At 39.1% G+C, this 24518-nt stretch overlaps 1 protein-coding gene across 12 annotated transcripts in view; it reads left to right on the top strand.

Annotated features, from left to right (window-relative positions):
* Positions 1–9524, top strand: part of LOC114481091 (troponin T, fast skeletal muscle-like) — an 18667-nt gene extending 9143 nt beyond the window's left edge. For 2 of the 12 annotated variants that reach the window (XM_028475476.1, XM_028475528.1), the window contains 12 exons: positions 918–935; positions 1021–1032; positions 3645–3663; positions 3810–3858; positions 3998–4039; positions 4932–5048; positions 5116–5193; positions 6461–6574; positions 6660–6769; positions 6853–6943; positions 8171–8211; positions 9397–9524. In XM_028475476.1, the coding sequence (XP_028331277.1) occupies positions 918–935; positions 1021–1032; positions 3645–3663; positions 3810–3858; positions 3998–4039; positions 4932–5048; positions 5116–5193; positions 6461–6574; positions 6660–6769; positions 6853–6943; positions 8171–8211; positions 9397–9436 (731 nt within the window). In that variant the 3' untranslated portion in view covers positions 9437–9524. The remainder of the gene's footprint in view (positions 1–917; positions 936–1020; positions 1033–3644; positions 3664–3809; positions 3859–3997; positions 4040–4931; positions 5049–5115; positions 5194–6460; positions 6575–6659; positions 6770–6852; positions 6944–8170; positions 8212–9396) is intronic. The other 10 variants (XM_028475483.1, XM_028475538.1, XM_028475502.1 and 7 more) reach the window with 5 other exon arrangements.
* The last annotated feature ends 14994 nt before the right edge of the window (positions 9525–24518 follow it).

Below are 24518 nucleotides of genomic sequence, written 5' to 3' on the forward strand. Positions count from 1 at the left end.
CAGTGTAAACTCATGCTCAGTGTCAGGGCGCAGCAGCAGAGGATGATGGGTAATCTGCCTCATGTAATCTGTAATAGTAATATAAAGTACTTCCTGTGCCTGCTTCACTGCTCTTTGCTAGTGTGGATGTGATCATGGAGTGTTTCCATCACTGGGACCAGAACCATTTTATAGTCCATCATGATTTCATGTTCCTGTTTCGGTTCTATAAACCTTATAGCTTCACAAGTACTTTTACTCAAGTTCTTTTACTGAAGTACTTGAGTAAAAGTACTTCAGGATTACCATTGCAACAATACATCATCAGTAGGGTAAAACTAACCTGTCTCACGACGGTCTAAACCCAGCTCACGTTCCCTATTACCTCAAGTACTTTTACTGAAATACTTTTACTGAAATACTTTTACTGAAATACTTTTACTGAAATACTTTTACTGAAGTACTTTTACTGAAATACTTTTACTGAAGTACTTTTACTGAAGTACTTTTACTGAAATACTTTTACTGAAATACTTTTACTGAAGTACTTTTACTGAAATACTTTTATTCAGGTACTTTTACTCAATAACCTTTAGAATGACTTTAAGTATAACAGACAAAGTCCATCTTATGGACAGGATACAACTGTGTGAAGTTATATATTAGTTCTATTATATAATTAATATTACAAAAGATAAAATAATGACCAATGTTTCCTATTTGGAGTTGTAGGATGAGCTGAGCTCCACAGGGGGCGTGGCTATCCTGACCATGTGACAGAAAGCTGTTTAGCTTGTATTAGCTTGTAATCAGGTGTGTTTATGGTTCTGATGTAAACACTCCAATCAGATTAATGTCTGTTGCTGCTGCTGCTGCTTTTCTAACTGTTGACGTCTGTTCTGCTCCTGCTGCTGTGGACGCTTCACTGCTGCATGCAGATACCTATGAGGAAGAAGGTAGGTCACACACACACACACATGGACACACACATAGACACACTCCTCTCTCACTCTGCTTCTCTCTCCCATGATGCTCTGGCAGCGGACGAGGGAGGTCAGGATGAGTGTGTAATCCTCCCCCCCCCCCCCCCCCCCCCCCCCCACACACACACACACACACACACTGACAAACATGGTGTAGAAGAAGAAATACTAAAACACAAACTAAAGTTATGATTCTGACAGATTAACACGGTCCTTCCCTGAGCTAGTGTGTAGACTAGAGTGTGTAGACTAGAGTGTGTAGACTAGAGTGTGTAGACTAGAGTGTGTAGTGTGTGTAAAGTAGTGTGTAGACTAGAGTGTGTAAAGTAGAGTGTGTAAAGTAGTGTGTAGACTAGAGTGTGTAAAGTAGAGTGTGTAAAGTAGTGTGTAGACTAGAGTGTGTAAACTAGTGTGTGTAGACTAGAGTGTGTAAACTAGTGTGTGTAGACTAGAGTGTGTAGACTAGAGTGTGTAGACTAGAGTGTGTAGACTAGAGTGTAGTTTGTGTAGACTAGAGTGTGTAGACTAGTTTGTGTAGACTAGAGTGTGTAGAAGTGTGTAGACTAGAGTGTGTGTAGTGTGTCTAGATTAAAGTGTGTAGACTAAAGTGTGTAGACTAAAGTGTGTGGAGAGTGTGTAGTGTGTAGACTAGAGTGTGTAGACTGAAGTGTGTAGACTAGAGTGTGTAGTGTGTGTAGACTAGAGTGTGTAGACTAGTGTGTGTAGACTAGAGTGTGTAAACTAGTGTGTGTAGACTAGAGTGTGTGTAGTGTGTGTAGACTAGAGTGTGTAGTGTGTGTAGACTAGAGTGTGTAGACTAGTGTGTGTAGACTAGAGTGTGTAAACTAGTGTGTGTAGACTAGAGTGTATAGACTGGAGTGTGTAGACTAGAGTGTGTAGTGTGTGTAGACTAGAGTGTGTAGACTAGAGTGTGTAGACTAGAGTGTGTAGACTAGTGTGTGTAGACTAGGGTGTATAGACTGGAGTGTGTAGACTAGAGTGTGTAGTGTGTGTAGACTAGAGTGTGTAGACTAGAGTGTGTAGACTAGAGTGTGTAGACTAGAGTGTGTAGACTAGTGTGTGTAGACTAGGGTGTATAGACTGGAGTGTGTAGACTAGAGTGTGTAGTGTGTGTAGACTAGAGTGTGTAGACTAGAGTGTGTAGACTAGAGTGTGTAGACTAGTGTGTGTAGACTAGGGTGTATAGACTGGAGTGTGTAGACTAGAGTGTGTAGTGTGTGTAGACTAGAGTGTGTAGACTAGTGTGTGTAGACTAGAGTGTGTAGAGTGTGTAGAGTGTGTAGACTAGAGTGTGTAAAAGTGTGTAGACTAGAGTGTGTAGACTAGAGTGTGTAGACTAGTGTGTGTAGACTAGGGTGTATAGACTGGAGTGTGTAGACTGGAGTGTGTAGACTAGAGTGTGTAGTGTGTGTAGACTAGAGTGTGTAGACTAGTGTGTGTAGACTAGAGTGTGTAGAGTGTGTAGAGTGTGTAGACTAGAGTGTGTAAAAGTGTGTAGACTAGAGTGTGTAGATTAGACTTTGTAGTGTGTGTAGACGAGAGTGTGTAGAAGTGTGTAGACTAGAGTGTGTAGAGTGTGTAGACTAGAGTGTGTAGTGTGTGTAGAAGTTTGTAGACTAGGGTGTGTAGACTAGTGTGTGTAGAAGTGTGTAGACTAGTGTGTGTAGAAGTGTGTAGACTAGTGTGTGTAGAAGTGTGTAGACTAGTGTGTGTAGAAGTGTGTAGACTAGCGTGTGTAGAAGTGTGTAGACTAGAGTGTGTGGACTAGAGTGTGTAGAGTGTGTAGACTAGAGTGTGTAAAAGTGTGTAGACTAGAGTGTGTAAAAGTGTGTAGACTAGTGTGTGTAGACTAGAGTGTGTAGAAGTGTGTGGACTAGAGTGTGTAGAGTGTGTAGACTAGAGTGTGTAAAAGTGTGTAGACTAGTGTGTGTAGACGAGAGTGTGTAATGTGTGTAGACTAGTGAGTGTAGAAGTGTATAGACTAGGGTGTGTAGATTAAACTGTGTAGTGTGTGTAGACTAGTGTGTGTAGATTAGACTGTGTAGTGTGTGTAGACTAGTGTGTGTAGAAGTGTGCAGACTAGCGTGTGTAGAAGTGTGTAGACTAGAGTGTGTGGACTAGAGTGTGTAGAGTGTGTAGACTAGAGTGTGTAAAAGTGTGTAGACTAGAGTGTGTAAAAGTGTGTAGACTAGTGTGTGTAGACTAGAGTGTGTAGAAGTGTGTAGACTAGAGTGTGTAGACGAGAGTGTGTAATGTGTGTAGACTAGTGTGTGTAGATTAAACTGTGTAGTGTGTGTAGACTAGTGTGTGTAGATTAGGGTGTGTAGATTAGACTGTGTAGTGTGTGTAGACTAGTGTGTGTAGATTAGACTGTGTAGTGTGTGTAGACTAGTGTGTGTAGATTAGGGTGTGTAGATTAAACTGTGTAGTGTGTGTAGACTAGTGTGTGTAGATTAGGGTGTGTAGATTAGACTGTGTAGTGTGTGTAGACTAGTGTGTGTAGATTAGGGTGTGTAGATTAGACTGTGTAGTGTGTGTAGACTAGTGTGTGTAGAGGTGTATAGTGCTGAGCGTTGCTGTTGATCAGCCTGGTGGTGAGTGACTGCTCTCTCTCTGTCTTCTCTCTCATTGGTCGGATGCGATGACATCATCATCATCTAGAGGAGAAACCAAAGTTCAAGTAAGTGTTTGGTTTGTGTGACATCGCCTGGCCACATTTCACCATTTTACGTGTGTGTGTGTGTGTGTGCGTGTGCGTGTGCGTGTGCGTGTGCGCGTGTGCGTGTGCGTGTGCGCGTGCGTGCGTGTGTGTGTGTGTGTGTGTAGGCCCAGTGCTCCAAAGATCCCCGATGGAGGAGAGAAGGTGGACTTTGATGTGAGTGTTTCCTCTGACGCTCATCTTCACTGTGGCCAATCAGAACAGAGGGGGCGGAGCGTAGCAGTCACATGCAAGCTGTTAGTCTGTTGTTCCAGATGTTAAACATGTGTTTGGTGACCCTTGGTGTCCACTGCAGTACAGATTTGTAAAGGTCAGGAGTCTGGAGGGCAAAGGTCAGGTGAGGCCACACCCCTTCTCGCTGACATCATACTAACTGTGAAACATGTGCTCGCTCATATTTCATGACTCAGCGTGTCTGTGATGCTCTTCAAACCATAGAGTAGTTTGTAGTCATCTTCATCATCTTCATCATCTCCACCACTCCCACCAGTCTGAGCCCAGTAACCAAGGCAACGCTCCCAACATCTCCAGTCCATGGAACTTTGGGACCTGCATCACATCTATCAAACATGACACACACACACACACACACACACTGGAACTTCCTCTGTCTGGTCCTGGAGAGCTTGTCCTCTTCTTCTCAGTCTGTCTGTGGAGCTTCATGGTGACATCATCAATGAGATAAGCTCCTCCCACACTGACGGGCAACACTTAGCACTCAGCATTAGCATATCAGCTGAACATGTACTGGATTTACCAATCAGAGAAGACCCTCCCACCAGCCCCAAGGAGGCGTGGTATCATCAGATGGACACGCCCACAGTGGAACGAACTGTGGAGCCAACGTAACCAATCACAGTTGTGGAGAGACCACAGAAGAAGAAGACCAAAGTACTTTTACTGACATAATTTTACTGAAGTACTTTTCTATCAATATATCTACTCAAACAATACTTCCTTAAGTCTTTGTCTTAGAATCTATTATTAGTGTTTTTTTTTTCAATAAATTTTATAAAAAGTACTTTTACTTAAATACTCGACCTAAAGTATATCTGTGTTCCTCTGTGCATTCAGTAACTGTGTTGAATGTAGTTTGTAGTCTCATCATAAACATGGTGTATGTAGAATACATAGATATATATATATACTGTATATATGGAATACTTTTACCTACAGTAAGTACTTTTACTCCTGTCCTGTGTTTAAAGTAGTTTCTGTGATGTTTGCAGGACATTCAGAAGAAGCGTCAGAACAAAGACCTGATGGAGCTGCAGTCGCTGATCGACGCCCACTTTGAGTGTCGGAAGAAGGAGGAGGAGGAGATGATTGCACTCAAGGAGAGGATCGTAAGTCCATCCAATCACAGTTTTCCCTTCACGGGGTGTTGCACTAAACCCTGGGTTTGGTCTGCAGGAGAAACGTCGTGCAGAGAGGAACGAGCAGCAGAGGATCCGAGCTGAGCAGGACAAGGAGCGCCAGGCCAGGAGGGAGGTGAGGTCAAAGGTCACACATACAGCTAGAGTAACACACTGCAGTACCAACACTGACCTGTGGGGGCTTAGGGTTTCTCTTCTTCCAGAATCTTTTAATTGAAGCTCAGAGGACAGATTACAAGGGAGGTTTTTTTCAAACTCTTCATAACTTCCATAAATGTAGCACATCATCCACGTGAAAAGGCTGCTAAGAGGAATATTTACATCGATAAACATTCAACTTTATTGTCAAGATTGTTTTATTACACAACCAAATAAATATGCATGTATAAAATAAAAATATAAATGCGTGAAGTACTTTAACAGTGCAGTGTTGGATGAAAGACGTATATTTATGAATGGCCGTTAAATTCATGATTCAGACACTGTGTAGTTAGCAGACATCAAAGCCATCAATCACTTATCAGTTCTACCTCCACAGTGATGATGTCATCAGACCTATTAGGGAGCAATTACGTTCCAAAAGGCCAATTTTCAAGGGGGCGCTATTGAGTCATTTTGTCATGCACATGTGCAATTCCCCCAAAATATAAAATTTTTCGTCAGTCCTAATATGCGTTCAAATTTTCGTGAGAATTTGAACATGTTTATGCCATGTCTAGGAGCCACAACAGAGAAGGCCCCGCCCCCATCTCCCCTAGTTTTCAGTCTGAAACATGGTTGGTTGTTCCATGTTTCATTGACCTTCAGCTCATGAAAACTGTTCAATGTTCAAACCAAAGCAACAGAGTTTCAGACATTAAGATATACAGAAATAATACTTCAGTTCCTATTTTGACATGATTTATTAATGATTTATTAATGATTTAATAATGATTTATTAATGATTTATTAATGATTTATTAATGATTTAATAATGATTTAATCGACCCACAGACTCACTAATATCTAAAGAACTTCACCTATTCAGGTTATTCTCACAACATTTTTGATCCATTTTACATCACATACACATCTTTGTTTATTAGGGTTAAACCTAAACCTCTTCTATGCTCTTTTCCTTCATTGTTGTTTCCTCATCTGATGTTGCATGTTCTCCTTTGTCTTCATCAGCACTGATAACAGAACCATTGGTGTCATAGAACAGGTTAGATCTCCATCTTTAAAAAAACTAACCGCTGATAAACAAAGGTCTTCTTCAACACCTTCACTGCTCCTTCATTTATTCCTCCACAATCAGCCAGGTCTGATACCATCGTTCAATGAGTGAAGGTTAATGTGGTGAACTAATTAAAGAGGTTACCCAGGTCATGTGATGTTTGCAGGCGGAGCGTCTGAGGAAGGAGGAGCTAGACGCTCAGAGGAAAGCTGACGATGAAGCCAAGAAGAAGAACGCTCTGTCCAGCATGGGCTCAGGATTCAGCAGCCATCTGCAGAGGGTTTGCATGTTCTCTCTCTGACAGACTGTAGCGTAGTGTTCTCTAACAGGGTTTGACCTTTAATGATTGATCTGTGATCGATCAGATCGATCAGAAGAGAGGGAAGAAGCAGACTGAGAGGGAGAAGAAGAAGAAGGTCCTCGCTGAGAGATGCAAACCTCTGGACATTGACAATTTCTCTGATGACAAGCTCAGGTACTCACACGTCTGTCAGTGTCTTTGTCTTTAACTGTAACTGTCTGTAACTGACTCTGTAACTGTAACTGACTCTGTAACAGGGAGACAGCTAAGGAGATGTGGCAGGTTCTTTTTGATCTGGAAGCCATTAAATACGACAGCTGTGAGAAACTGAAGAGACAGAGATATGAGGTCTGTACCTCCACTACTGACCGTCTATACTGTCTACAAACTGCAGCTTTAAGTATCACTGCAAACAGCAGACTAATGAGTGTACGGAGCATCCTGATTGGCCACGTTTACATGCGAGCATTAATTCCTCTTTAAAGCAGAATAAAAGTTCATTCTTATTTAACCTGACATTGTAAACAATTCATTCCTAATGCTAATTTAATTCCGAATTAGAGTAAATTCTGAATTATGTGGCTGGTTTATTCCGTTTGTAATTCCAAATTGGAGAATTCCTCTTTCTTGTCAACAGTTAACTTGATTAAAGCTGCTTTAAGTTAATTCTGATCATTTTGCAATTGTGCGACTTGTGGCGATGACGAGCTGGTGACCACATAATCCAAGATGGCGGCGGCCTGGACTACAGCCGACACTATGTAATAAGAGATTTAAAAGACATGGATATAATGAAAAGAGTGGATGGACAGAGGCATAAACATGTAGACCTTCACACAGACTTATTAAACACACATGGACCTCAGTAAACGCAGTAAACAGAACAGGCTTCAATGGCACTAGGACCCTGAGGCAGAGTAAATGTGTCCCTGTACTGTATGTACAGGCTGTAATATCACCAGTTTATAATTTTACCAGTTGTTAGAGCTACTGTCGTTACCACGGAGCAAATATTTATTCATGGTTATTGTTTTCCAAACTTTTGCTAAGATTTTTACCGGTGATTAGTTCATATCTCTTTACACTCTGTGGTTCAAACTGACACCATGTGTTATTGTTAAAACAGTTCTAATGTGGAGTTCTGTGTTATAGTCAACAATAAAAGGTTTGTTGTGTGTTTTCCTGATAGACGTGATACGTCATATTCTCCTTCTGTCCAATCAGCGCCTTCCCAACCCACAGACCTAAAGAGGAATTATCTAAATTATCTACAAACCTGTTTTCTATGTAAACCTCAGTTCAGGAATTACCATTTCTATGTGAACACGAAGCAGAATACTTTAATTCGGAATGATTTAATTCGGAATAACTAATTCCGAATTAAAAAACATCATGTAACCGTGGCCATTGTCCACCTTGTTTTAAACTCTAAACACTTTCTTACTTAATTTTATTTTGTGAACCGTAACATTTTATATCGCTTGTTTTAATTACTTTCATGCCACAAAATGTAATTACATTCTGACTACAGACCGTCTGTACCTTCACTACTGACTGTCTATCATTTTCCTGCAGGTTGTTTCTCTCAGAAATCGCATTGAGGAGCTGCAGAAGCAGTAAGTCACACACACTGTGTCTGTGTAATAACGTACTACACACTCATTGAGTATATACTGTCTATTATAGACTATATTACTGTATATACTGTCAACTATATACTATAGTATATACTGTCTATTATAGACTATATTATATACTGTCTATTATTTACTAGTATATACTGTCTATTATAGACTATATTACTGTATATACTGTCAACTATATACTATAGTATATACTGTCTATTATAGACTATATTATATACTGTCTATTATTTACTAGTATATACTGTCTATTATAGACTATATTACTGTATATACTGTCAACTATTTACTAGTATATACTGTCAACTATATACTATATTATATACTGTCTATTATTTACTAGTATATACTGTCAACTATATACTATAGTATATACTGTCTACTATAGACTATATTATATACTGTCTATTATTTACTAGTATATACTCTCTACTATAGACTATAGTATAGATCCTCTACTATAGTATATACTGTCTACTATAGACTATAGTGTGATTAGGATGTGAGCGTTCCCACTGTAGTATACTTCTAAGTTTCCCAAGATGCATCAGGAACCTCCAGTGTTAAAAACCTTGTTCACACTGAGGATAAATATCTGTTGATTCTCTACCTTTATTTTGAAAGTTCTGAACACATTTGAAGTGAGAAAGTGACCAAGTAGAATATCAACATGTGCTCATTAGATCCATAAAAATCACGTAGACATATTTCATACATTTTCAGAGACCCTCCATTGGTCTACTGACTACACTTCCTGTTCACTTCAAAATAAGAGCCTTATTTACAAAAGAGTAAAAAAAAAAAAAAACTATTCAAAGACAAGAAGAGATGCTTTTATTTTGAAAAGGGGATGTTTGATTTGTAACTTAAAGCTGGTCCCAGGACCATTTTACATTCAGTTCCCAATGCATCATGGGACGGTTGAGTATGACTAGTATGCACACTGTGCATACTCAAAAAGGTCCCCATATAGTATACGTCCTGGTATTTATCACATACTCAATCTTCTTATGTGAACGCACTACCCTAACTCTAACCATCACACAGTATCAGTAGTACGTTAGTATGACATCATCAACACACACACACACATTCTGAGGATCAGTCAGTAGGAGGCACTGCAGGCTGACAACACTGTTTGTCTTTAAAACTCTGCAGCAGTAAGAAAGGAGCCGCTACGCGCCGCCGCAGGAAGTGAAACAGGAAACACGATGAGGAACGAAGGAGCAGAAACTAAAAAGCTTTAAAGACAAAAATAAAAAGTGTTTGAACCTTAAAAACCTGTAGACATGCTTCGTCCTTCATGTTATGATATGAAGCACACACACACACACACACACACACACACACACACACACACAGACAGACAAACAGCACAAATACACACAATTACTCCAAAAAGACAAAATACAAAACAAAATATAAACAGAATGAAAAACTCACAAACCCTTTGTCGTTTCCTGTGTTAATAATAATATTGGAAAACATTATTCACTCACAATCATACTGGTGATGGTAAGCTACAATGTAGCCACAGTTGTCCCGGGACAGATTGACAGAAGCATGGCTGCCTACGGCCCCTCCCACCACCAACATTCACACAAGGCAACGTGTGTAAAGTGCCTTGCCCAAGGACATAACGACAATGACTTGGATAGAGAGGGATTAGAACCCCCAACCCTTCAGTTATTGGACTCCCCACTTTTACCACTGAGCCACGGCCGCCCTGGTTCCAGAGGTTCTTCACTTTTCTAAATCAGAGACAATGTGCGGCGGGAGAGCCTCATGCTGCTCATCAACATATGAACACAGGCTCTGTCAGACCTGGCAACACAGCTCGCTTATGGAATTGTTTCCCAAACCGTCTTTTTAGTCAATGTGTGATTCAGGAAAAGAAGGGAAGGATTTCTAATTACAGTATTTTTGGATTGTTTAAGCACAATTTTAAAAACAGGGCCCATGTTTTCAAAACACTACACACAATTAGCACAACCACACACACAATTAGCACAACCACACACACAATTAGCACAACACTACAGATCATTTGCATAATTAAACACTTGTAAAAACTATAAACTTCTTTTTAAAAAACCACACTTTGTTACCATATGAAACACACACGTTTCACATTACTGTACTCTGTTAGCATGAGTTACAGTCTGCTGTGATAAACCTTCCCTATGATTACAGTAGCTACTATCAACAAAGTACTAATATTATGTAAATTCACCAAACACTACACAACACCAATGTTGTAAACTGAAGAAACTCATTTATTTATCAACACGCCCATAATGTTGACATGGAGATTCATATACTGAGACAAAATGTGACAAAAACAAACTAGACATGGTCTCTTCATCTACTGTAACTGGATCTGGTCAGAGAATTTCATCTACATCACAGACAATGTCGTCATTAACAAGACATGATGAATGATGAATCCATCCTTGCATTGCTGCTACCTCCATCTGGTCCCAGGCCTCCTCCATGGATTGGATGAGGGGTACCTCAGCCTGGAAACGGAGGTCATATACCTTCACCTCCATGACGAGAAAAACTCTTCTCTAGGGTTGAGGAATGGAGAGTATGGTGGAAGATATAAGAAATGTGGATGTTGCTGAAACCAGTTCTGAACCAGAGCAAAGACACATTGTTCTAGACAACAATGTATAGAATATGATCCATTTGATGCTGTTATGTTGTGCTATAGAATGTAAGTATGAGTGCTGTGTTGTACGGCCCATATGGGCATGGTGGTGGAGGAGCCCATTCTGTGTAATGGCTGCACAGAGTGTTAACAGAAGTGCTGATAGTGCATATATTACAGTACTGTAAGCAGTTACTGAAACATGCAGATGTTTTTGATATTTTTATAAAAGCTATTTTCCAGTAGAAATGTTCTTATCACACTTGTTACTGTATATCAGCTTAGATGTGACTGTACTCACAGTCCAGCGTCCCTCAGCGTCAGGCAGTGGTTGATAACGTGGTCAACCAGTGTTGATCTCATTGGTCAGATTAGGTCCTCTTTGAGAACCTTCTTGTCTTCCTCTTCCTCTACCTCCAGCATGGCCTCCTTCTCTTCCTCTGTTGATTCCTCTTTCTCCTCCTGGTCCTCCTCTTTCTCCTCGTCCTCCTCCTCGTCTTACTCTTTCTCTGACTCTTTCCATTGTGTTTGAAGACGATGAACTCACCTGCTACTTTTTATAGGGCTTACACACCTGATTAGTGTGTCTACAATTAAACAAACCAGTGTTTTCACACCTGATGACTGTGTTGAACCAATTGGTTGGACGGTGTGGTCATGTGACAGTCAGTGCTTTGGTTTTTAAGGAAGTGACTTCATGATAGATTTATGTGTGTAATGTATGTTAAGTGTGTTTAATGTTTTATAAATCACTGTGTAGAGTTTAGCAACAAGTGTGAGGTTAACAATGTGTTTATAGTTGTACAAATATGGGCTGATGTTTTACTTCTTCAGTGTAAGGTTTTACTAATAGTGTACGACTATTAATTTTAGTGTGGAAGATATCCATAAAAACTGTAAAAAAGGTCAAAAACTGACAAGCAGATGTTATGGTTCCAATAGATAATTAGGAAAGGCAAATGTATTTGTATAATGCATTTCATACACCAGGCAACTCAGTGTGCTTTACATGATCAAAAAGTGCAACAGAAAACATTCAACAGCTTAAAATCTATAAGAACATTAAAGTCAGCAACAAAACATTTAAAATCATCAACAAACACATGACATCATCAACATGATCATAAATCTCTCTCAATCATAGAAAAATAGTTCCTTTAACTTTGATTTAAAAATGTTCACATGTGATGCTGACTTCAGCTCTGCTGCAGTTTGTTCCACTTCTTTGCAGCATAACAACTAAACACAGCATCACCATGGTTACTGTGAGCTCTGGGCTCCACTATCTGACCTGTGTCCATAGATCTCAGAGACCTGCTGGGTTCATACCTGACTAACATCTCACTGATGTATTCTGGACCAAACCCATTCACACATTTATAACCAGCAGCAGAACTTTACAGTCTCCTCTGAGGCTGACTGGGAGCCAGTGTAATGTGTTCTGACCTCTTTGTTCTGGTTCAGACCTGAGCTGCAGCGTTCTGAACCAGCTGTAGATGTTTGATGAAGACCATTACAATAGTCCAGTCTGCTGGAGATAAAAGCATGGACCAGTTTCTCCTGATCTTTCTGAGTCATTAAACCTTTCACTCTGGAGATGTTCTTTAGGTGGTAGAAGATGTTTTTGTGATAGATTTGATCTGATGCTGAATGTCAGATCTGAGTCAATCAGAACACCAAGGTTTTTGACTTGGTCTTTATCTTCTAAAGATCCAGACTCAGATACTTGCTGACAGCAGTCCTCTTTTCATTGTTACCAAAGACAATCACCTCCATCTTGTCATGGTTTAGTTTGTTACGGCTGAATTTACGGTTGACCTCATTTGAAGACATGATTCATTGCTCTGGTTGAATGATGGAATCCAGGAGAAACATTGATGATTTTATATAAAAAAAGTTTATTCTAAACTAAGAAAAAAGGTACAAGATGGAACAAAATGAAACAAAATTAGCGTCCGTCCAGGCGGACGTCCGAAAGAAGTGCCGCGCCCCCTAATAGTTTCAGCTTAAGCTTTTTATACAGATAAGAAAAGGTCCCAACAGTGAGAGACAAAAGGGAGGGAGTCAGATGCCCATAGTGGAAATGTTGGAGGATGATGAAGATGTTATGAGAAGGTTCTGCTCCAGTCTTTATCTGTCTTTATAAGTGTGTACGTCAGTGTATGTCTGCATGTGAGCAGAGATTCTGGCTTGGCAGAGACTGTGCTGCACTGAGAATAATACGATCTGTACTGTTTAATCATGATTCAGCTGTTCAAAAGTGTAAAGAGTAATGGAGTCGTCATGTATTAAAACATGACAAATTGTACACATGAACATACATTTGAGGATATGATGATGAATATAAAAATGACCATAACAAGTTGAAGGAAGTTTTCACTCATCCATCAGTTTACTTTTTCTAAGCAGTCACACAACACCTCAATGGGACCATAGTCATCTGGGTTCAGTGATAGATATAGTTGTGTGTCATCTGCGTAGCTCTGATAATCAACCTTACAGTTCTGTAAAATTTGTCCTAAAGGAAGCATATAAAGGCTAAACAGAAGAGGTCCAAGAACAGATCCCTGAGGAACCCCACAGGACATTGGTAATCTGTCAGATTCAAAGTTTACAATGTTTACAAAATAACTTTGATCCTCCAAGTATGACTTAAACCATTACTTTAACATTTAGTCCAACCCATGTTTACAATCTGTCCAACAACATTGTATGATCTACAGTGTCAAATGCAGACTTAGATCCAATAGAATGAGAACAGATACTTTTCCTGAATCAGTGTTCAACCTTATGTCATTGATCACTTTGATCAGATCAGTTTCTGTGCTGGTAATTATCTGACACTAATCAGTGATAATTGACTTTACAACAGTTTTAAAGAAGTTTGAGGGTTTTGTGTCAAGGCAACACGTTGATGGATTCAGCTGCTGAACAGTTTCCTCTATTGTTTTTGGGTTCACTGTAATAAACTCTAACATTGTAGTTGACTCCTCCCTCAGTGGTTGAAGCTGTTCAAGCTTTTTGTTATTTTGCTGCTTTGTTCTGATGTTTGACCTTATTGATTGTATTTTTTCATTGAAATATACAGCAAATTCATTGCATTTTCCAGCTGACAGTAATTCAGGGGCTATCTGATCTGGGGGTTTGTGAGCTTTTCAATTACAGAAAACAACGTGCGAGAGTTGTTGACATTTTTGGCAATAATTTCAGAAAAGTATTGCTGCCTTGCTTTGAACAAGCCATCATTGAATTTTCACAGACTTATTTTGTACAGTTCTAGATTAATTTGGAGTTTTGTTGATCTCCATTTACGCTCAGCTCTTCTACAATCAGATTTCAAATTCTGCATTATCTCAGTCCTCCTCCAAGGTGTTTTCTGTGTGTTTGGTTTTCTCTTAGTTTTGATTGGAGCCACCACATCTATTACATTACAGACTTTTCTATTATACTCATCCAGAAGATCATCAACTGTCTCAGCACTCAATGTTGGTGTCATTGCTATGGCTTCCATAACCTGTGCACTTGTGTTGTCATTTATGTAGCTTTTCTTTAAACACACATAACTAGGGTGAACAGATGTTACAGTCTCTAGGTCAAAAAAGACACAGAAATGATCAGATAGAGCTAAGTCTCTTACATCAACAGCAGAGATATCAACACCTTTAGAGATAACCAGATCCAAAGTGTGACCTTGAGTGTGTGTCGGACCAGTCACATGTTGTGTAAGACCAAAAGTATCCATTAAAGCATACAGTTCTTTGGCAGTATTGTCCATGTTATTGTCTACATGAATATTTAAGTCACCTGTTATTATTAAAAAGTTGTATTCAGTGCATACAACTGACAGCAGTTCAGCAAACTCATCCATGAATTCTCCAGAATATTTTGGGGGTCTATAAACGACTAAAAACAGAACTCTTGAATCACCCTTCAGTAAGAATGACATATATTCAAAGGAGATAAAATCACCAAATATTATTTCTTTGCACTGAAATATTGATTTAAAAATGGCAGCAACTCCACCACCTTTCCTGCAAGTACGACACTTATTGAAATAAATAAAGTCTTGTGGTGCACTTTCATTGAGAATAGTATTACTGATACCATCATTCAACCATGTTTCATTAAGAAATAAAAAGTCCAAGTGATGTGTTAAAATAATATCATTAATTAGTAGTGACTTGTTAACAAGAGATCTAACATTAAGAAGAGCTAATTTTAAAGACTTTACTGGAGACACTGGTGGACTTTTTGGATGACATGTTATAGGAGTCACATTTTTATCTCTATAAAGCTTTTTGTTTTTCTTTAATTTAACAATTTTACCTGTGTTACCTGTCACCACAGGAATTAAAGAAGCTGCATTAACTCCATAAGGCCCTGACTTTTTCTGGTTGTTTCTAAAAATAGAACAAGACTCCTCCTTGGCTAAATCATTTAATCCAAAATGAATCACAACATTTTTCAAATGTGGGTAATCTGCAACAATATGCAAGATTTTGTCAGCCAGGTCTGATACTGTGTCATTAGGTAAACAGATCACTTTCACGTTGCTGCTAAACATCTTCTGAGCATCTTTAACAGAAACGTCTCCCACTATCAGTGTGTGAGGTTGTTGCTTTGACCTACCATGTCACTTTTGTTTTCCTGAAGCACTTTCAGTCTTCACAGATCCTGAAGATGACCACGTGTTTGTGACCACAAGTGATACCAAGAGAAACACCCACAACACAAGTCAATATTAGTGGCATTGACATCCCGATGGTTATAGATTTGGGCGCCACAGTAAATGTTATTAGTGAATCTGCTCTCCACATGCTATCACCGTGGCCACAGTTAGTACCAGCTGACACTAACATTTTTCCCTATGGCTGTAACTCTCCATTATCACTGGCAGGTACAGTATGTTTACAGGTGAGGCAGCAGCAACAAACAAAAATACACTGTGCAGGTTTTATGTGAAAAATGGCAAAGGCTGTTCCTTCCTAGGCTATGACACAGCTACACAGTTGGGCCTTGTTAAAGTGGTCAATAGCGTGTCCTCACCGCCCAGTACAGTGGCAGATACACTAGTGGAAAACAACCCAGAGCTCTTCCAGGGAATCGGTAAGTTAAAGGACTTCCAAGTCAAACTCCACATTGACACCACTGGACAACCTACATGTCAACCACATACACGGTGCCTCTTCACATCCGCCAAAAAGTAGAGAAAGAACAAAAAAAGCTTGAGGATTGTGACATCATAGAGACTGTGATGGGCCCCACACCCTGGGTTTCACCCATAGTGACTCCACCCAAACCAAAGAACCCAAGTGAGGTTAGAATCTGTGTTGATATGAGACAAACTAATACTGCAATACAACGTGAGCGTCATATCACACCAACAATGGACGACGTCATCCATGAGCTCAACGGGGCCACAGTCTTTTCTAAAGTTGACTAAAGAGCTGGCTATCACCAGTTAGAGCTTCATCCCGACCACAGATATGTCACAACCTTCAGTTCTCACAAAGGCCTGCGCAGATACAGACGTCTAAATGTTGGCATTTCTTCAGCAGCAGAAGTGTTCCAAAATGCCATCTGTCAAGCACTACAAGGGATTGAAGGTGTTAAAAACCTGAGCGATGACATAATCGTGCATGGGAAGACACAGGGTGGACCACGATAAAAGCCTCACAGCAGTATTTCAAAGACTCAAAGAAAACGGCCTCACCCTTAATCCAGAAAAATGTGAGTTCAGTAAATGTAGGCTGGAGTTTTTTGGATTCATTTTCCCAGCAGGCGGGATTTCAGCTGACCCCAAAAAGGTTACTGCCATAAAAGAAGCCAGCGCACCAGACAACCCCACAGAGGTGAGAAGTCTACTCGGCATGGCAACATACTGTGCTCGTTTTATTAAAGATTTTGCTTCAATCTCAGCCCAGCTTCACAAGTTAACCAAGAAAGACACGTCATGGCACTGGAGCTCAGAACATGTCAAAGTGTTACAGGAAATAAAAGACAGCCTTACCAGTGACACTGTCACGTCATATTTTGATCCTGACAAGCAGACTGAACTAGTTGTCGATGCTCACCCTGTAGGCCTGGGTGCTATTCTTTATCAACTCACTAAGGAAGGGGAGAGACACGTAATAGCATATGCCAGCCGTGCACTCAGTGACGTAGAAAAGCGTTACTCACAGACTGAACGAGAGGCACTAGCAATAGTGTGGAGTTGTGAACATTTTCACTTGTATTTGTTTGGGTCTTTTATTCTTGTTACAGATCACAAGGCACTGGAGATAATCTGGAACAACCCCCGCTCCAAGCCACCTGCGAGGATTGAACGGTGGGGTTTGAGACTGCAGCCCCACGATTTCAGAGTGGTCTATAGAACACCAGCAGACTACATGTCCACACACCCAGTTTCTACACAGCATGGAAAGCACACCCGAGCAGCAAAAGTAGTAGAAGAATACGTCAACTTCATGGCACAACACGCTACACCCAAAGCTATGACTCTAGCTGAAATCCAAGAGGAAACCCTAAAAGACCCCGTTCTACAAAAGGTCAGTGAACATGTGAGGAACAACACATGGCACAAAAGACTCCACTGCCCTACAAAAGTACAAACAAATCAGCAGCAAACTGACAGTGACATCTACTGATGACACCAGCATCAGGATAATCATCCCCTCAGCCTAGAGGACAAGGTGCTACAGTTAGCCCACGAGGGACATCAGGGCATTGTGAAAACAAAGACACTACTCAGGTCAAAAGTATGGTTTCCAAACATTGACCAAAAAGCAGAGCTTGTGGTTAAAAACTGTTTAGAATGTCAAGCAAACGCTCCAGTGACACAACTAGAGCCTCTGAAGATGTTCCAGAGTCCTCCTGGCACACAGTCAGTGCAGACTTTTATGGTCCAACTGCAGAGTACCTGTTAGTTATCATGGATGAGTACACTCGCTATCTGGTTGTTGAGACTGTGAGATCCACCTCAGCCAATATGTTGATCCCACTCATAGATAAAACATTTTCAATGTTTGGCATACCCAGAGTCCTAAAAACAGACAATGGACCTCCTTTCAACAGCGAGCAGTTTTCTAAGTTCTTATCACACATGGGATGCTAACACAGAAAGATTACGCCATTATGGCCACAAGCAAATGCAACTGCAGAGCGCTTCATGCGTACACTCAGAAAAGCTATACGTGTAGCAGAGTCAGAGCGTCCCCTGGAAACAAACTCTAAACACTTTTCTTTGTGAATATCGCTCAACACCACACAGCACCACTGAAGTGTTTCCTGCAGAGCTCATGTTTCAACGTAAAATATACACCAAGATCCCAGCACTCCACAACACTGCTCAAAACAGCGCTGATCACATGATCAGAGAGCGTGACAAACAAGCAAAGATTAAGATGAAACAAAATGCAGATGCCGACATCACGTAAAGTCCTGCTCCCTCACTCTAGGAGACCCAGTGCTGCATCGTCAGCAGAAACCACACAAGCTGACGTCACCTTACAACTGTGAACCGCACGTCGTAACTCACATCAACGGCTCCATGATCACTGCCAGCAGTAACAGACATTCCATCACAAGGAACTCATCTTTCTTTAAAAAGATAAATGCTTATTGTCCCACATCAACTTCTGACAGCGACGATGATGACAGTACTGTAACAGTTCCAAGATACCCTCAGAGGCAGTGGAGACACCACCCAAAATATCTGAATGACTATGATAACTCAGGCTAAAAAAAAAGAAAGTTAGCCCACTTCTGACGCCATTTTAATTCAGTTCTTTGACATTTAGTTGCGGCGAAGTGATTAGATTTGTTTATAGTTTTTCATAGTACTAATTACTGTACTATTATCTGTTTTGTAGTAGCAAGTGGTTTGACTCTAAAATCAATGCATTTTCACGATGATGTTGTTCATGCACTTATAAGCGGTACGTTGTTATCAACAAAAAAAAAAGTAAAAGGAATGTTTTGTATGATTAAGTGGTGGTTCAACATGATTCAATGTTTGTTAAAAAAAAAAAAAAGGTGCAATGTAATGTTTACAGAAACATTTGTAACGGATCACTGTGCTGTCTTTGAATGCATCATGCCTGTGTGTGCGCACGCGTAAGAAAGAGGAGCAACAAAAAGACGCATCAGAACAAGACGTGTGCGAGCGTGGATGAGCTACACATGTGCCTGTGTATGGATTCTAACGAATACTAAGTTAAGCAAACTCCATCCAGCTACCTCTCTTTATTTGTGTCCGTGCACACACCACAAAGTCCTCATCGTTACAGTAGAGATGTCAAAAAAGGAAAAACAAAAGGTTCTCCTGAAGCTACACAAACAGTTTGGACACACCTCTGCAGACCGGTTACAAAGGTTCATCCAGAGCTCTGGAAATACTGACAAGGACTGCCCAGTCATTTTGCAGGAGATCATTCATGACTGTGAGGTCAAGCTAACCCAAGCCTGCAGTTGGTCTACCTTCATCCTCAGAGTACAATGAGAGGTGGCTATGGATCTGCATGAGCTGCAACCTGGTGTATGGTACCTACTAGTGTTGTGTTCAAGACCACACGATCCGAGACCAAGACTTGCCCGAGACCAGAATGCACCGAGACCATAAACATTATTTTTTTCAATTTAAAAAAATCTATTAATAAATAAAATTATGACAAGGTTCGACAGTTAAAACACATTCTCTCTTTAATTTTAGTTTATTTTAAATACATTTGACGGACAAAAAAGGTGCCTGGAAAAAATTAACTAAAATATTAAAACTACTACTGATAAATTCACAATTATTCTACATATTTGAAAACAATATTTTTATGTCAGCTGAATGTACAGCAAGTGTTTAAAAGTATTTCTGCCAAGAAATAATGATTCTGATTCTGATTCTTTGAGTTGTTCAGGTTTAACAGGTCAGAGATTTAATAAGATATGTTTTAGTTTGAAAAAGCCTTTAACAGGTTATTTTTATTAATTCACTTAGTTGATATAGTTTAATTTAGTTACTGTAATATAACTATAGGATATTCATTAACAAAGGTTTCCAACTGTAATAAAACTACAAACAAGTTGTCATCAGTGTAAAAAACATAGATCTACAGGTAGATGTGAAACTAAATAAAACAAACTCTGGAACAGTCATGTGACAAATTAATCAATAGTTATAGTTGAGAATTATTATTATTATTGTGGATACAGTGGAAACAGAAACTATATAAATAATTATATTGTGAACCTGTTTATATTGTGGGGAACATATTATATACATTAATGTAATTAAAGTCTAAAGACACAAATAAACACCACTTTATAAATAAAATAGACTAATATTAAACCTCTTTACAGTTATTTGACTCATTCTGTGATAGTGTAACTCTGTGGTGATGACTCACTGGTGACGACATAATCCAAGATGGCGGCGGCCTGGACGACAGCTGATATTATGTAATAAAGCCTTAAAATACATGAATATAATGAAAAGAGTGAATGGACAGAGACATAAACATGTAGACTTATTAAACACACACAGACTTATTAAACACACACAGACTTATTAAACACACACAGACTTATTAAACACACACAGACTTATTAAACACACACACACACTTATTAAACACACACAGACTTATTAAACACACACAGACTTATTAAACACACACACTGACTTATTAAACACACACAGACTTATTAAACACACACAGACTTATTAAACACACACAGACTTATTAAACACACACACAGACTTATTAAACACACACACTTATTAAACACACACACACTTATTAAACACACACAGACTTATTAAACACACACTGACTTATTAAACACACACAGACTTATTAAACACACTGACTTATTAAACACACACACACTTATTAAACACACACAGACTTATTAAACACACACACACACTTATTAAACACACACAGACTTATTAAACACACACTGACTTATTAAACACACACTGACTTATTAAACACACACACAGACTTATTAAACACACACTGACTTATTAAACACACACACACTTATTAAACACACACTGACTTATTAAACACACACAGACTTATTAAACACACACACATACTTATTAAACACACACACTTATTAAACACACACACACTTATTAAACACACACACACTTATAAACACACACAGACTTATTAAACACACACAGACTTATTAAACACACACACATACTTATTAAACACACACACTTATTAAACACACACACACTTATTAAACACACACAGACTTATTAAACACACACAGACTTATTAAACACACACACACTTATTAAACACACACACACTTATTAAACACACACACACACTTATTAAACACACACAGACTTATTAAACACACACAGACTTATTAAACACACACACACTTATTAAACACACACACTTATTAAACACACACACACTTATTAAACACACACAGACTTATTAAACACACACACACTTATTAAACACACACTGACTTATTAAACACACACAGACTTATTAAACACACACACACTTATTAAACACACACACACTTATTAAACACACACAGACTTATTAAACACACACAGACTTATTAAACACACACAGACTTATTAAACACACACACACTTATTAAACACACACACACTTATTAAACACACACACACTTATTAAACACACACACACTTATTAAACACACACACACTTATTAAACACACACAGACTTATTAAACACACACACACTTATTAAACACACACAGACTTATTAAACACACACACTTATTAAACACACACACACGTATTAAACACACACAGACTTATTAAACACACACAGACTTATTAAACACACACACATACTTATTAAACACACACACTTATTAAACACACTGACTTATTAAACACACACTGACTTATTAAACACACACACACTTATTAAACACACACAGACTTATTAAACACACACAGACTTAATAAACACACACAGACTTATTAAACACACACACACTTATTAAACACACACAGACTTATTAAACACACACACACACTTATTAAACACACACAGACTTATTAAACACACACAGACATATTAAACACACACAGACTTATAAAACACACACAGACTTAATAAACACACACAGACTTATTAAACACACACACACTTATTAAACACACACAGACTTATTAAACACACACACACTTATTAAACACACACAGACTTATTAAACACACACAGACTTATTAAACACACACAGACTTATTAAACACACACAGACTTATTAAACACACACACACACTTATTAAACACACACACACTTATTAAACACACACTGACTTATTAAACACACACAGACTTATTAAACACACACAGACTTAATAAACACACACAGACTTATTAAACACACACACACTTATTAAACACACACAGACTTATTAAACACACACAGACTTATTAAACACACACACACACTTATTAAACACACACAGACTTATTAAACACACACAGACTTATTAAACACACACACATACTTATTAAACACACACAGACTTATTAAACACACACACATACTTATTAAACACACACACTTATTAAACACACACACTTATTAAACACACACAGACTTATTAAACACACACAGACTTATTAAACACACACACACTTATTAAACACACACTGACTTATTAAACACACACACACACACTTATTAAACACACACAGACTTATTAAACACACACAGACTTATTAAACACACACAGACTTATTAAACACACACACACACTTATTAAACACACACAGACTTATTAAACACACACAGACTTATTAAACACACACAGACTTATTAAACACACACAGACTTATTAAACACACACACAGACTTATTAAACACACACACACTTATTAAACACACACAGACTTATTAAACACACACACAGACTTATTAAACACACACAGACTTATAAACACACACACACTTATTAAACACACACAGACCTCAGTAAACACAGTAAATTGAACAGGCTTCACCGCTTGGCTGGCACTAGGACCCAGAAGCAGAGTAAGTGCGTCCCCTATCCAGCCTTCACAGGCTGTAATATCATCAGTTTATCATTTTACCAGTTATTAGAGCTACTGTCTTTACCAGGGAGATAATATTTATTACTGGTGATTGTTTTCTGGAGTTTTACTGAGATTTTTACCAGTGATTAGTTCATATCTCCTTTGCTCTCCACGGTCCAACCTGACACGTAGGTATGAGTGTCACACACGTCACTCAGTCACATTAAGGAAGGTTGTGGTCATTATAACAGGGTGGATTAAATAATGAATAAAGGATTGTTTTATCCCGTTCTTCTCCGTGTTATTATCACATTATAAAAAAGTTTAAAAATAGCTGGAATTAGTGCTGGTCTCTAACGGTCTTGACGGAAAATCCAGAGTCCGAGACGAGACCAAGACCTTTAAAATTTGGTCTCGAGACCAAGACCGGTCTGGACCATCACAACACTAGTACCTACACATCATCGACTACTTCACACTTCACTGAAATCCTTTTGAAGTTAAAAAAGAAAGTGGGCGTGGTTGCTAAACTGCTTTATTCTGGGCTCTTATGGCCAAAAATAGCATGATCAGTGTGCATGGTTATAGTCCTCCTGTTTTTGTAGAAACACTACCTGCTCTAGAGGACTCTACTCTTGCTAGATTAAGGCAAGACTTGGCAGCGTTAAATGCTTCCTTGTAGAACTTTCACAAAGATGAAAGTATGAGAAAGGAGACAAAGTGTACTACAAACGAGTAGACTGTACGGAGTGGAAGAGGACCTGTTGTATTAACTACAACTACAAACATTAGACATGTCACAGTTTGATAACCTCTATATTGAATGTGATGAAACAGATGCTGATGTACTCGTTACCACAGCAAGAGACAGAAAACTGGAGAAATAATGATGTTTATGAAGAGTTCACAGACAAGGGTCAAAAATGTGTTTCCACTCGATGGATTTGTACAATGAAAGAAACTTCTAATGGTATTGTTCACAAAGTCCACCTGGTAGTGAGAGGTTTTGAAGAAGTAAATATTCATGAGTTACAAAAAGATTATCCCACATGTGCATCAGAAGGACATCACAAGACCCCTGATGGACCCCCTGCAGTTTGCAAACAGGTCAGTAGAGGATGTAGTCAACATGGGTCTGAACTACATCCTGCATCACCTCCACTCCCCAGGGACCTACGCTAGGATCCTGTTTGTGGATTTCAGCTCTGCGTTCAACACCATCATCCTGGACATCCTTCACCAGAAACTCACCCAGCTCACAGTGCCGGCCTCCACCTGTCAGTGGATCACCAACTTCCTGTCTGACAGGAAGCAGCAAGTAAGGCTGGGAAGCATCACATCCATCACCAGCGCTTCACTGGGCAATCTTCTGGACGGAGGTTCACAGGGAGAGGCTTTAATCGCCCTCATGGGAAAAACAGGAAGGTTTTCTCCTTTGTTTTGATATTCTAAGAAAATCAGACGTGTAGTGAGACGTACGTTAGCAACAGAAATGCTTGCTATGTCAGATGATATTGATAATGCAATGTTTTTGGCTACATTGTACTCTGAACTCTGGTAAAACTGATCTGAACTC

Source organism: Gouania willdenowi, chromosome 3, assembly GCF_900634775.1.
Source record: "Gouania willdenowi chromosome 3, fGouWil2.1, whole genome shotgun sequence".
Lineage (NCBI taxonomy): Eukaryota > Metazoa > Chordata > Actinopteri > Blenniiformes > Gobiesocidae > Gouania > Gouania willdenowi.